Source organism: Hypomesus nipponensis, chromosome 2, assembly GCF_054491055.1.
Source record: "Hypomesus nipponensis isolate SF chromosome 2, ASM5449105v1, whole genome shotgun sequence".
NCBI lineage: Eukaryota > Metazoa > Chordata > Actinopteri > Osmeriformes > Osmeridae > Hypomesus > Hypomesus nipponensis.
The window spans coordinates 1,762,610-1,777,513 of NC_140362.1; the positions used below are offsets into that span (position 1 = coordinate 1,762,610).

Below are 14,904 nucleotides of genomic sequence, written 5' to 3' on the forward strand. Positions count from 1 at the left end.
CTCTTAGTGTGTCTTGGAGAGAGAGAGAGACAGAGACAGAGAGACGGAGGGAGAGACAGAGAGAGAGACGGAGGGAGAGACGGAGGGAGAGGGGGGAGGGAGGGGGAGAGAGAGAGAAAGGGGGAGTGTGTCTGGTCTGGGACACCCTGCTACTCTGGTCTATCTGAGGGTAACAGGGAGGAGGGGCATGGTGTAACAGGGAGGAGGGGCATGGTGTAACAGGGAGGAGGGGCATGGTGTAACAGGGAGGAGGGGCATGGTGTAACAGGGAGGAGGGGCATGGTGTCACAGGGAGGAGGGGCATGGTGTCACAGGGAGGAGGGGCATGGTGTAACAGGGAGGAGGGGCATGGTGTCACAGGGAGGAGGGGCATGGTGTAACAGGGAGGAGGGGCATGGTGTCACAGGGAGGAGGGGCATGGTGTCACAGGGAGGAGGGGCATGGTGTAACAGGGAGGAGGGGCATGGTGTCACAGGGAGGAGGGGCATGGTGTCACAGGGAGGAGGGGCATGGTGTAACAGGGAGGAGGGGCATGGTGTAACAGGGAGGAGGGGCATGGTGTAACAGGGAGGAGGGGCATGGTGTAACAGGGAGGAGGGGCATGGTGTAACTCCCTGTTACACCATGGGCATGGAGGGGCATGGTGTAACAGGGAGGAGGGGCATGGTGTCACAGGGAGGAGGGGCATGGTGTAACAGGGAGGAGGAGGCGCAAGGAGACTGGCAAGGCAAGATTTTCCAAACAAAAAGGCTTTAATGGGGAACTGGGATAGACAGGAAACTCACAACATGCTACAACGGACAAAGACTGAACAAATAACAAGGACTTAAATATCAAACCAAACACATGTGAACAACTCTAACAAGACCACGGACAGACAACAATCAACAGAACACAGGTGAAACCATAAACACAGAACACAGGGGCACACTAGGCCAGGCAAACAGATGTGGGCATGACACATGGACTTCCAACTCTGTATGTGTATGAGTGTGCGTGTGGCTGTGTTTGTTTGAGTATGTGTGTGTGTGTGCCACACCGCTCTTCTCCACTTGTGTGTCCTCCTCCAGATCATGTGATCACATGTCATCACAAAGATCAGACAAACAGCGGTGATGTCATATCCTGAACATGTTCTAAACTAACCCAACCAGGTGTGTGTGTGTGTGAGTAGGCTTGCGCAACAGCAGCTGGAATCCAGCTAACTAGGAAACCAGGAGGATTCACAGAGCATGACTACGGGTGTGTTGAGCAGGTAGATCACATGACCTCGATCACGAGGTGGACCAATCAGATCTCTCAGTGTGGTATATGCTGCTCAGACAGGTGAAGACACCTGCCAACACCACATTCAATCATTCAGCTCGCACAGTTAGCCAAAGAGATGGAGGAATAGTGCCTATAAGAAGATACTGCAGACACACCACACACAGGCCTGATGCAGGGCTGGGATGTTAGGAAGCTAGGAGAGACGACAGAGAGAGAACCTTCTGGAATATCAAGAGCTGCTGATGCCAGGACACAATAACAGACCTGCTAAATAGGAGCCCAGGCCTTCCTAGGCATAGAACGGGCTCAAACAAAGTTAACAAAATACTGAGCTCTGAGTAAACAGGGTGGAAACATGTCGCCATGCTCCTGTTAGAACCAAGCTGGAAAACAGGATGACATAACACTGCACCAGGGAGACCTTTCAGCTAGAACAGGGGGACCTCAGAGGGAGAACAGATATGAGAACTGGGGACAGAGAAGTAATGAATGACCTCATCATTGCCCCCCTTGCCCCTCCCCCTTGATCCCCTCTCCCCCCGGAAGAGGGTGTGTGTGTGTGTGTGTGTGTGTGTGTATGAGAGAGGGAGGGGTCCTACAGAGGCCCAGGCACACTGAAAGCCCAGTGTAAACAACCACCACTGGCCCCACACCAGTTCTCTCTCTTTGTGTGTGTGCGTGTAAGCACGCTGCTGGGGTTCAAAAGTACAACTGTGAGATCATGTCCATCAAATGCCGTTGTCCCACTGTGTGTTCAGATGTTCCCCAGTAGGAAAGGCAGGTGTCCTCGTCAGACCTGTTCTGACTGAGCTCTGATTTGTCAGGGGCCTGTTCCATGAAGCCAGTTTACAGAGTAAGCCAGGCTTATATCAGGGAAGTAACTCATACAAGCCTGGCTTATTCAGTAAGCTTGATGGAACAGGCCCCTGACAGAGCTTCTGTACATACCACAGAGCTCAGTCACGATCTTCATCTGGATCTGTGTCTTCTGTAGAACACAGCACTGGGCTGCTCAGTCTCCACCAGCACAGAGAACACCTCATCTATCCGCTGCCTCGCTTTGACCTGCTCCTAACCCTGGGGGTGGGAGTGTGCAGGTCTGTGTGCGTGTGCGTGTGGAGATGTGTGCTTGTGTTTGTGCGGTGTGTGTGTGGTGTGTGTGTAGGTACGTGTGTGTGTGGTGTGTGTGTGTGTAGGTATGTGTGTGTGTGGTGTGTGTGTGTGTGTGTAGGTATGTGTGTGTGTGGTGTGTGTGTGTGTAGGTATGTGTGTGTGTGGTGTGTGTGTGTGTAGGTATGTGTGTGTGTGTGTGGTGTGTGTGTAGGTATGTGTGTGTGTGGTGTGTGTGTGTGTAGGTATGTGTGTGTGTGTGGTGTGTGTGTAGGTATGTGTGTGTGTGGTGTGTGTGTGTGTAGGTATGTGTGTGTGTGTGGTGTGTGTGTAGGTATGTGTGTGTGTGGTGTGTGTGTAGGTATGTGTGTGTGTGGTGTGTGTGTAGGTATGTGTGTGTGTGGTGTGTGAGTGTTTGTGACAAAGCCAGAGTGGTGTCCTGGCTCAGCTGAACGGATGAGTTAGTTATCTCTGTGCTGGCAGCCCCCCCACACACACACACGTACAAAAACACACATGCACACATACAAGCATGAAGGCCCATACACACACACGCGTTCAAAGACAGCACACACGTGCAAACACAGCTTTGTGGAGATACTGAGTGACACACTAGCCTGCCACACACGTTGTCAACATTGTTGTGTCATCGCAGGGTTTCCTGCAGCACTTGGCAGCTAAGGCAGCCGCCTAAGTAACAAACGCCTGCCGTGTGTCGCAAACCCCCCCCCCCCCAGTCTGACAGCAAGCCCCACCCTACCACCTTAACTAACACATTTTCTGTGAGAACCCATGCATGGGGAGCTTGTTGTTCAGAGGGGCTGGGTGTGTCAGGGTGCTCTGAGGGAGCGAGGAGGTCCAGCTGGTTACTCAAACACAGTCTTTCTCACAGTCACTACCTCAGGAACACACACACCGATTCCAGCACTGATCTTCTAAACACAAAACATACAATTAAGGATCCCACAGTCCTTATTAGTGAGGCTCTGAGGCTTAACAGTCCCGGCCAGATCTGTAATTTAGGCTCCACAAGAGAGCAACCAGCCACAGGGCTGTGTCCTCTCAGTGAGAGGAGAGACCAGCACTCTGCTAGAGGAGAAGAGAGACCAGCACTCTGCTAGAGGAGAGACTGATGAAACAAATGTTTTGTACAAAACAGCACTGGAACTCAGCAGGGTTGATGCAAAGTGTTTTATTGGTTCTCAGGTAACAAAGATTGCCAATAGAACGTGAGCGTGATCCCGGGATCAGACTGAAGTTTTCTCTGGACAATTTAACTTATATAGTCTTTCTTCCCATTGTATGTTAATATGGTACGATATTTGTTTGTTACATAGACATTAGGTAATCTTACAAAGCGGATCCCTTGTCTCAGGGGATTTAAAACAGGTACTTTCCTACATAGACACTTCTTCCAATTAGGTTCTTTCTGACCTTGAACAGCCAGCTGCATTAGGCTTCTGGACGTAAGGCCACAAATATGTCTCATAAGTTACAGCTCTGCATCCTGGTCCTTTATGAAAGCATACACATGCTCCTCTCCCCCACTCATCCTTTAATTATTTAAACCTTATATTTTGGGCTCCATGTCTCCTACTATTGTTTAGGGATAACAATAATCAGCCAACAGCTTTACATCTGGTTTCCACAAATATAGCATGTACTACAAAGGTGATTACAAGTTTCATTGAACCCATAATCATTACCCATCTTCATAATTACAACAGTATGGTGTTTTTTTCCACAACAAGACCAGCACTTTGCTAGAGGGGAGGAGAGACCAGCACTCTGCTAGAGGAGAGGAGAGACCAGCACTCTGCTAGAGGAGAGGAGAGACCAGCACTCTGCTAGAGGAGAGGAGAGACCAGCACTCTGCTAGAGGGGGGGAGAGACCAGCACTCTGCTAGAGGGGGGGAGAAACCAGCACTCTGCTAGAGGAGAGGAGAGACCAGCACTCTGCTAGAGGAGAGACCAGCACTCTGCTAGAGGAGAGGAGAGACCAGCACTCTGCTAGAGGGGGGGAGAGACCAGCACTCTGCTAGAGGAGAGACCAGCACTCTGCTAGAGGGGGGGAGAGACCAGCACTCTGCTAGAGGGGGGGAGAGACCAGCACTCTGCTAGAGGAGGGGAGAGACCAGCACTCTGCTAGAGGGGGGGAGAGACCAGCACTCTGCTAGAGGGGGGAGAGACCAGCACTCTGCTAGAGGGGGGGAGAGACCAGCACTCTGCTAGAGGGGGGGAGAGACCAGCACTCTGCTAGAGGAGAGACCAGCACTCTGCTAGAGGGGGGGAGAGACCAGCACTCTGCTAGAGGGGGGGAGAGACCAGCACTCTGCTAGAGGGGGGGAGAGACCAGCACTCTGCTAGAGGAGAGACCAGCACTCTGCTAGAGGAGAGACCAGCACTCTGCTAGAGGAGAGGAGAGACCAGCACTCTGCTAGAGGGGGGAGAGACCAGCACTCTGCTAGAGGGGGGAGAGACCAGCACTCTGCTAGAGGAGAGACCAGCACTCTGCTAGAGGGGGGAGAGACCAGCACTCTGCTAGAGGAGAGACCAGCACTCTGCTAGAGGAGAGACCAGCACTATGCTAGAGGGGGGAGAGACCTGCACTCTGCTAGAGGAGAGACCAGCACTCAGCTAGAGGAGAGGAGAGACCAGCACTCTGCTAGAGGAGAGGAGAGACCAGCACTCTGCTAGAGGAGAGACCAGCACTCTGCTAGAGGAGAGGAGAGACCAGCACTCTACTAAAGGGGAGGAGAGACCAGCACTCTGCTAGAGGAGAGGAGAGACCAGCACTCTGCTAGAGGGGGGGAGAGACCAGCACTCTGCTAGAGGAGAGACCAGCACTCTGCTAGAGGAGAGACCAGCACTCTGCTAGAGGAGAGACCAGCACTCTGCTAGAGGAGAGGAGAGACCAGCACTCTACTAAAGGGGAGGAGAGACCAGCACTCTGCTAGATGAGAGGAGAGACCAGCACTCTGCTAGAGTAGAGGAGAGACCAGCACTCTGCTAGAGGAGAGACCAGCACTCTGCTATAGTAGAGACCAGCACTCTGCTAGAGGAGAGGAGAGACCAGCACTCTGCTAGAGGAGAGGAGAGACCAGCACTCTGCTAGAGGAGAGACCAGCACTCTGCTAGAGGAGAGGAGAGACCAGCACTCTGCTAGAGGAGAGACCAGCATTCTCCTAGAGGAGAGGAGAGACCAGCACTCTGCTAGAGGAGAGACCAGCATTCTGCTAGAGGAGAGGAGAGACCAGCACTCTCCTAGAGGAGAGACCAGCACTCTGCTAGAGGAGAGGAGAAACCAGCACTCTGCTAAAGGGGAGTAGAGACCAGCACTCTGCTAGAGGAGAGGAGAGACCAGGACTCTGCTAGAGGAGGGGAGAGACCAGCACTCTGCTAGAGGAGAGGAGAGACCAGGACTCTGCTAGAGGAGGGGAGAGACCAGCACTCTCCTAGAGGAGAGACCAGCACTCTGCTAGAGGAGGGGAGAGACCAGCACTCTGCTAGAGGAGAGACCAGCACTCTGCTAGAGGAGGGGAGAGACCAGCACTCTGCTAGAGGAGAGACCAGCACTCTGCTAGAGGGGGGGAGAGACCAGCACTCTCCTAGAGGAGAGACCAGCACTCTGCTAGAGGAGAGACCAGCACTCTGCTAGAGGAGGGGAGAGACCAGCACTCTGCTAGAGGAGAGACCAGCACTCTGCTAGAGGAGGGGAGAGACCAGCACTCTGCTAGAGGAGAGGAGAGACCAGGACTCTGCTAGAGGAGAGGAGAGACCAGGACTCTGCTAGAGGAGAGACCAGCACTCTGCTAGAGGAGCCCTCATACAGGCTGTGAATCAGATTAGATTGTCACTATATCGACATTGGGCATATACAGGCATTGGTACACCTACACATTCCATCTCCAGGAGCTTTTATAACATCCCACTCTGAATGCCCCCCAGAGGCCATGACAGCTGCCTGTCCTGGCCAGGCTGTCCACAAGGTCTTGGAGTGTGTCTGTGGGAATATGTCCCCTTCAGCCACAGGATCATTGTGGGGTTTGGGTGATTCCAGCTGGCCTGCAGATGGTGTTAGAACTGACCCCACGTGTTTTATGGTGTTTAGGTCATAGGTCAGTCAAGTCTGCCACACCAAACTCAACAAACAAGGTTCCTCTACAGACCTCACTTGGTTCATTGGGTTCAAATCCAGTCTCACCGTGAAAGAGTCTCGGTGTGTTCAGTGACCCTGTGGACTTGACAAGATGGCCGACTGCTCCACAGTCTCTCTGCTGTGAGGGGGTGTCAGGGGGCGTGGCCATGACGCCCCTGGACCTTGGCCTTTACATTTATGCATTTCTAGCAGAGCCAGTCCAGACTAATATTAGCTTGGATCTTTCTCACGACAGACAGCAGGCTGTCTGGGTTATTCTGGGATGTGTGGAGGTGGCAGGCCGTTGCTATGGCATCGTGTCACCTGACCTCCCTCTCCTAGTCCTGTGTGTGTGTCTGTGTGTTAGTACATCAAAGCGGGGTACAGCAGTACAGTCTCAGGAATCCCCTGCAGGGGAAGGGAGAAAGAGGGAGAGAAAGGGGGAGAGAGAGGGCGAGGGAAAGGGGGAGAAAGAGGGGGAGAGAGAGAGGGAGAGAAAGAGGGGGAGAGAAAGGGGAAGAGAGAGGGGGAGAGAAAGGGGGAGAAAGGGGGAGAAAAGGGGAGAGAGAAAGGGAGAGGGGGGAGAGAAAGGGGGAGAGAGGGGGGGAGAGAGGGGGGAGAGAGAAGGGGGGAGAGCAAGGGGGAGAAAGGGGAGAGAGAGGGGGAGAGAAGGGGGAGAGAGAAAGGGGGAGAGCAAGGGGGAGAAAGGGGGGGAGAGAAAGAGGGAGAGAGGGAGAGGCGGAATGGCTTCCAGGGTCCTTGTGTCTGGAGAGAGGTCAGCATGCTTGTCACCACTTCCTCCACTAAAGAAGCCTGGTAAATGTTGACGTTTACACCATAATACATGTGTTACAGAGTGTGGTTGTCATGTGTTACAGAGCGTGGTTGTCATGTGTTACAGAGTGTGGTCGTCATGTGTTACAGAGTGTAGTTGTCATGTGGGAGTGTCTGCAGTGAGGCGTTGCAGGAGCAGGTGTGGTCCACCTCCATCGTGTTTCAACAGGCTCCGCTCGAAAACACAGACCTGGCAGAACACAAAGGCCCTCAAACGCCACCGAAATAACACCCAACTTCTCTGCCCGGTACAATCTCCACTGAGAGCTACAGCCAAACCCAGAGACCCTGTCCTGAGGGAACATGAGGAGAGCTTCTGTGGATGTGTCAACTTATCTGCTGCTGTCTCAACCACCCTGACAAACTCTGACGACGGTAGATAGGCCAGGGGGAGCAGCATGAATATGAAAGGGGCACAGAGCTGTGGAGCTTCAGAGAGAATTAGCAACAGAAGAACAAGCTCCTAAAGCAAGGAAACCTAAATTACGTCCAACAATGCCTGTCAGCCTCACCAGGGAGCCTCATGTGGAGGAGAGCCACTTCAACTGAAGAACAGAGCGCTTGGCTACAGCCAACACTAACAACAGTGTTTAGAGAGATTGTGCTCGGGTCAACCTCTCTCTTTCTATCTCTCTGACTCTCTCTCTCTCTCTCAATCTCTCTCTCACTTTGACTCTCCCTGACTCTCTCTCCTTAAATGTCCTCTTTCAAACCATCCCCCCTACTCTCTCTCGTATCTCCCTCCCTCCCTCTGTCCTACATCCCTCCCTCTTCCCCATCTCTCTCTCTCCCCTTCACAGTTATGTAAAAGCTACACCTCTTCTGTTGTGAGGGAAATACGCCACCATGAAGACAATGCCTAGAGTTTCAAACACGCACAGCCCCCATACCCCCCCACACACCCATCCAGGGGCCCCTCTTCACCAGAGAGTGAAACCCCCTTCCATTGTTATCCTTGAGAGAGTCTCTCCAGCAGACCTGCTTGTTGTTAAAAGAGCAGACTTCAAACGGCCCAGCTGCCGGAGCTTCCGTCAGTTCTGTCCCCTCCTCAGCCCTGTAACCTGCCTGGACACATTCCTGCCTCCACCAACAAGGAAATTACATGAACTGCTGAGTGAGGGTGTTGGTCCTATTCAGTAAAGAGCCTCTCTCCCCTCCTGACTCCCCCTCTCCTAACTCCCTCTCTCCCCTCCTAACTCCCTCTCTCCCCTCCTGACTCCCTCTCTCCCCTCCTAACTCCCTCTCTCCCCTCCTGACTCCCTCTCTCCCCTCCTGACTCCCTCTCTCCCCTCCTGACTCCCTCTCTCCCCTCCTAACTCCCTCTCTCCCCTCCTGACTCCCTCTCTCCCCTCCTGACTCCCTCTCTCCCCTCCTGACTCCCTCTCTCCCCTCCTGACTCCCTCTCTCCCCCTCTCTACCCTCCTAACTCCCCCTCTCCTAACTCCCCCTCTCCCCTCTCGCCTGGCTCATGAGCCCTCCATCACAGTCATCGTCCTGACAGGAAGACGTGTTCCTCCATCCTCTCTGCTCCATCCTCCCCACTCTGCTTTCTCAGCCTGGGGTGGGGGGGAGCTCTGCAGTTGGCCTAATCCTTGCGTATTCCTCCAAAACTGTAAAACAGATTATTTTTATATTGGGAAACCGGCACTTGGTTGGTAACATAATCTTCGGTTGCAACTGTACATGTGGAATTAACCAGATTATTCCCAGTGGAGCCTTCTGTCTGATTGGACATCTTTGTCCACTGTATCAGGATGAGATTAGAAAAACAAAGGCCGGAAAATTATCAATGAGATTATGTAACACAAACTCCCCCCCTTTCTCAAAGAAAGAGAGACAATTGGCAGCATTTCTTCATGTGGCTTCACAAGCTGACTGGAGTCTTCAGAGGTTAATGAATCATTTTGGTGCTGCTAGCTTGTCCGCTCACACCAACACATTTCTGCTCCAGTTTATATGTAGAAACCAGCAGGGTGCTACAACAACCACTATAGGAGTTAGCAGTACTAGGGTACTGTGTAGTATGCAGACTAGGGTACTGTGTAGTATGCAGACTAGGGTACTGTGTAGTATGCAGACTAGAGTACTGTGTAGTATGCAGACTAGAGTACTGTGTAGTATGCAGACTAGAGTACTGTGTAGTATGCAGACTAGAGTACTGTGTAGTATGCAGACTAGGGTACTGTGTAGTATGCAGACTAGGGTACTGTGTAGTATGCAGACTAGAGTACTGTGTAGTATGCAGACTAGAGTACTGTGTAGTATGCAGACTAGAGTACTGTGTAGTATGCAGACTAGAGTACTGTGTAGTATGCAGACTAGAGTACTGTGTAGTATGCAGACTAGAGTATTGTGTAGTATGCAGACTAGAGTACTGTGTAGTATGCAGACTAGAGTACTGTGTAGTATGCAGACTAGGGTACTGTGTAGTATGCAGACTAGAGTACTGTGTAGTATGCAGACTAGAGTACTGTGTGGTATGCAGACTAGGGTACTGTGTAGTATGCAGACTAGAGTACTGTGTGGTATGCAGACTAGGGTACTGTGTAGTATGCAGACTAGAGTACTGTGTAGTATGCAGACTAGGGTACTGTGTAGTATGCAGACTAGAGTACTGTGTGGTACCAGGACACTGCCTCTTCTGATGTTGATACTGTTTAGGTATGCGTCTGACATTTTAACATCATTGCACGTGCAAATCACATTCAGTATTTGAACCGTTTGCCTCCAGCAACATGCCCAGGTGATGACGTGTGACATTGAGGCTGATCAATGAGAACTCCCCGACCACAAGGTTGACATCTCCACAGCCCAGCAGAGCACAATCACTATACAGATACCGCGTCTGCCCAATGCACACGTCCAAACATCCCTTCTCTTCATCCGGTCGGCTTAGACGCTCGTTCCAAACGCCTGGGACGTAGAAGGTGGACGTGTTCAGCAGGACAGAGCCAAGCCTCGCCAGGAATGAGAGAGGCCGAGAGGAATGAGAGAGGCCGGGAGGAACAAGAGAGGCCGGGAGGATCGAGAGAGGCCGGGAGGAACAAGAGAGGCCGGGAGGATTGAGAGAGGCCGGGAGGAACAAGAGAGGCTGGGAGGAATGAGAGAGGCCGGGAGGAACAAGAGAGGCCGGGAGGAACAAGAGAGGCCGGGAGGAACAAGAGAGGCCGGGAGGAACGAGAGAGGCCGGGAGGAATGAGAGAGGCCGGGAGGAACAAGAGAGGCCGGGAGGAATGAGAGAGGCTGGGAGGAACAAGAGAGGCTAGGAGGAATGAGAGAGGCCGGGAGGAATGAGAGAGGCCGGGAGGAACAAGAGAGGCCGGGAGGAACAAGAGAGGCCGGGAGGAACAAGAGAGGCCGGGAGGAACAAGAGAGGCCGGGAGGAACAAGAGAGGCCGGGAGGAACGAGAGAGACCGGGAGGATCGAGACAGGCCGGGAAGAACAAGAGAGGCCGGGAGGATCGAGAGAGGCCGGGAGGAACAAGAGAGGCCGGGAGAAATGAGAGAGGCCGGGAGGAATGAGAGAGGCCGGGAGGAACGAGAGAGGCCGGGAGGAACAAGAGAGGCCGGGAAGAACAAGAGAGGCTGGGAGGAACGAGAGAGACCGGGAGGAACAAGAGAGGCCGGGAAGAACAAGAGAGGCTGGGAGGAACGAAAGAGACCGGGAGGATCGAGAGAGGCCGGGAGGAACAAGAGAGGCCGGGAGGAATGAGAGAGGCCGGGAGGATCGAGAGAGGCCGGGAGGAATGAGAGAGGCCGGGAGGAATGAGAGAGGCTGGGAGGAATGAGAGAGGCCGGGAGGAACAAGTGAGGCCGGGAGGAATGAGAGAGGCTGGGAGGAACAAGAGAGGCCAGGAGGACGGCAGGCCCGAAGACAGAAGGGATTAGAAGATGTCCTTCAGAAGTCCTGACCCAGCAGGGCTCCTGCCTGCCTGAAAGGACCCCCTGCTGGTCAGATATCACTCCTCGGGTTCTCTGATGGATTATATTTCTGCCTTTCTTATTTTTACAGTGAGAAGGGCAGGAAGCGTAGGGAAGAGAGAGAGAGTAAGGCAATGCAGCAACCAGCCGGGGCCGGATTTGAACCCAGGCCGCTGTGGTAAGGCCTCAGCTCCGGTGCACTAACCTGGCTAGTGTTCTCTGGTTCTGACCCCAGACTGGGTTCTAGGAAGAGTGAAGAGTTCCTTTCAGAACCAGAACCAAACTTTAAAGCTAGAGAACAACTCTTGACTTGTATCGACAACAGGCTGTCCTGTGAAGATGTGTGAAGGAAGGGTGTACACCACAACCCTCCAATCCTCATCACCACCCAACTTCTGGGTGAACACCATCTCCACCTCCTTGGACAACCCTTCCCCCCCAGTGACCCATCAGATACAGTAGCATCTTTGTTAGGGAATGGAAGACACACACACACACACACACACAACACCAAGCCTAATCCTCCACCCCCCCTCCACCCCCCTAAAACCACACCAGTCAGTCAGGCTTGACAAATATGCAGCTCGACATGCCTGAGGTATGTGACAGAGAACTGGGTCCATCAGTCAGCGAGATCTCCATGAGCCCTCTCATTGTGCAGTCTGCAGCTCTGGTTCTCATGAATCACAAGCCAGATATCAGATCCAGCTTCTGGTTCTTCCAGCCCAGGGTGGAGGAGGTGAGTTGTGTGACAACAGTAGGGCCGCATCTGACAGCTTCAGCAGAGCAGACTGCTCCCTCCAACAACAACCATTACTTCACAAACGACGGCTGATGGGTCGGCTTACTGCCTGTTTCCTGTATGAAGATACTTGAATTACCCTGGACACTTCCCTGTGCAGCCTGACTCTGAGTGTGTTCATTCAGCAGGCACTTCCATCCAGACCGACGTACAGGGGGGGATTTTAACCTACAATTTGATCTGTCGACAAAAGCTCTCCCAGTAAGCTGCCCCCTTCCCCGGGGAACCTACTGAGCCTGAGAGTGTGTGGAGCACGGCTGTCATCCATGAAGCTCTTTCAGGAGCCTGGTCCAGAAATACACCACCAGCAGCCTGGTCCAGATAGACCACCAGCAGCCTGCTCCAGAGGTACACCACCAGCAGCCTGGTCCAGAGATAGACCACCAGCAGCCTGCTCCAGAGATACACCACCAGCAGCCTGGTCCAGAGATAGACCACCAGCAGCCTGGTCCAGAGATAGACCACCAGCAGCCTGGTCCAGATAGACCACCAGCAGCCTGCTCCAGAGATACACCACCAGCAGCCTGCTCCAGATAGACCACCAGCAGCCTGCTCCAGAGATACACCACCAGCAGCCTGGTCCAGAGATAGACCACCAGCAGCCTGCTCCAGAGATACACCACCAGCAGCCTGCTCCAGAGATACACCACCAGCAGCCTGGTCCAGAGATACACCACCAGCAGCCTGCTCCAGATAGACTACCAGCAGCCTGGTCCAGAGGGGTGAGGAGAAGGTCTGGTCAGGGTTCCCACCAGCAGGGTGTGGCCCAGTGCCTCCTGTCTGGGTCTGGGCCAAAACAACCCAGCAGCCTGACCCACACACATACTCTCTCATATGCACACACACACACACACACTCATACTCTCTCATATGCACACACACACACACACATCCTCTCAAACACACACATATCTACTCTCTCACACGCATTCTCTTTGTCTCCCTCTTACACACACACTCTCTCTCACACACCTCCAACCCAGCAGGTCCCAAACAGACACATTTAACCACCTCTCTCTCCCAGTGCCCCCCACCCCCACATTCCTGCAGCTCCCACACAGCAGGATGGAAGATCACGCTACTTTGAGCCCCACAGGGAACCACGGTAACAACCACCCCACGGGGGTCAGAGGTCACTGGTGGAGGCTGCAGCACCATGCCGACCCCCCCCCCCCTCACGCGGGAAGGAGAGGTGTGAGGACTTGCACTACACTGCCTGACGTACGATGTCACGTCCGGTTGATTGGTGTCTCCGTGCGGCGATCGGGGGAGCGCATGCCTGACTAGTGACCGCATAACGTAAACACGCGGGGAAGGTGGGGGAGGGGGGGGGGCGCAATGACCTCATCAAGAGAGCGGTCTGTGTTATCATCATGTTCACACTCGGGTGCACGCTGCCGCCATGGAAGGTGAACGCGGTGAGCGCGCACTGTTTAGAACATATGCGGTGTGAATTACAAGACGCCGGGGATCGTACAGAACAGTATCATTTAAACGACATCAAGCACGTCTCCTTTGTTGTCAAAGGGATTAGAATTAGCAGAACACCAGTATAATGTCTGATCTTTCTAAACGAGTTCCTGTAAGCTATGCTGCCCTACATTAATGTAAAGCTGTTGGTGGATTTAAGCCTGTGTGCAGAGGGTTACTTGTAATAAATTGGACATCTGCGTGATAGCCGAGGCAGGTTCTAGAATTAATGGCATTCAGGCTGAGAAGACACATTTGACTAAGATTTATATTTTTGAATTCCTCAACACTCTCCATAGTAAAGTCAGTGTATCACTGTCGGTAATGGTTCACTGAAGAATGGAGATGTGAGAGACAGCAGAGACGTGTCTGAAATCTGAATCAAGAACAGTCGGAACGCTGCCTATATAGCTCCACCAACAACCTTATCGTGAAAAATGTCTATCTTACAAAAAATACGAAAGAACTTACATGTTGCTCCTGGCAGTGCGTGTCCCTCCAATTCGGTATCCTGGCTTTCCATTTTGCTCATTCAATCAAGCGCTTTTTCTGGTCTCCCTTTCACACTGTCTTTTCATTCCTCAGGCGGTACGGAGGAAAAAAACTTGGTTGAGTCACTCCCGGTGCTCCGTAGCGCGCTCCCTGTTTCCAAGTGGAAAACACTGGCAACTCCTCCGAGCCGCTACCCCGTCGGTACTTTATAAAATAATGAGTAAATCACGCGGTGAATAGGTGAATCTGTTGTGGGGAAACTCTCGCGGCTACAACACCGGCAAGAGTTCCCACTAGACCGGAGCCGCAGCGTTAGAGGCAGAGTGAGAAAGCGAACCAGGGACCGAGGTACGGGAAGTTAGTCACACAGACACAACAGCTGATCACGGTATGCTCATTGTGCCGAAGGTCCCAGGCTGGCCGGACTGGAATGGTCCATAATCGGAGAGGGGTGCATGAAATGGTACAGATTAAATCTGTCTCCAAACTGTGTTTATATCAACACAAATATCCAACTAAAATACAACGTAAGCGCGTAATAACCATGATTATATTCAACGGACTAGACGCGTTAAAAACTACAAACGTTATCTCCGACGCAAGTGAAGAATTTACCTCGATTCCGAATAGATTTATCCGCTAGAAATGAACAGCTCACTGAATAGTCCATACAGCGGTTTAGTAACTGATAACATGTTTTGTCCACAATATGCAAATGGTTACGTTTTAGTCTATGTATATATAGCCTATAATATGGTTTTATTTGAGTGGGCGGCTTAAGGGACGTCCTCGTATTTCGAGGTGTTGTCACTTCCAGTTTGTGATATAGGCAGCTTCTAGTCAGACCCGCAGAAACTTATCACCGGAA

The 14,904-nt window shown here is 52.6% G+C and overlaps 1 protein-coding gene across 3 annotated transcripts in view; it reads right to left on the reverse strand.

The window, feature by feature from the left end:
* The window catches only part of map7d1a (MAP7 domain containing 1a), a 47,022-nt gene extending 32,549 nt beyond the window's left edge, over positions 1-14,473 (reverse strand). For 2 of the 3 annotated variants that reach the window (XM_084702225.1, XM_084702224.1), the window contains exon 1: positions 14,016-14,472. In XM_084702225.1, the coding sequence (XP_084558351.1) occupies positions 14,016-14,076 (61 nt within the window). In that variant the 5' untranslated portion in view covers positions 14,077-14,472. Of the gene's footprint in view, positions 1-14,015 lie in introns of all 3 variants that reach the window. The other variant, XM_084702223.1, reaches the window with a different exon arrangement.
* Positions 14,474-14,904: the final 431 nt, after the last annotated feature.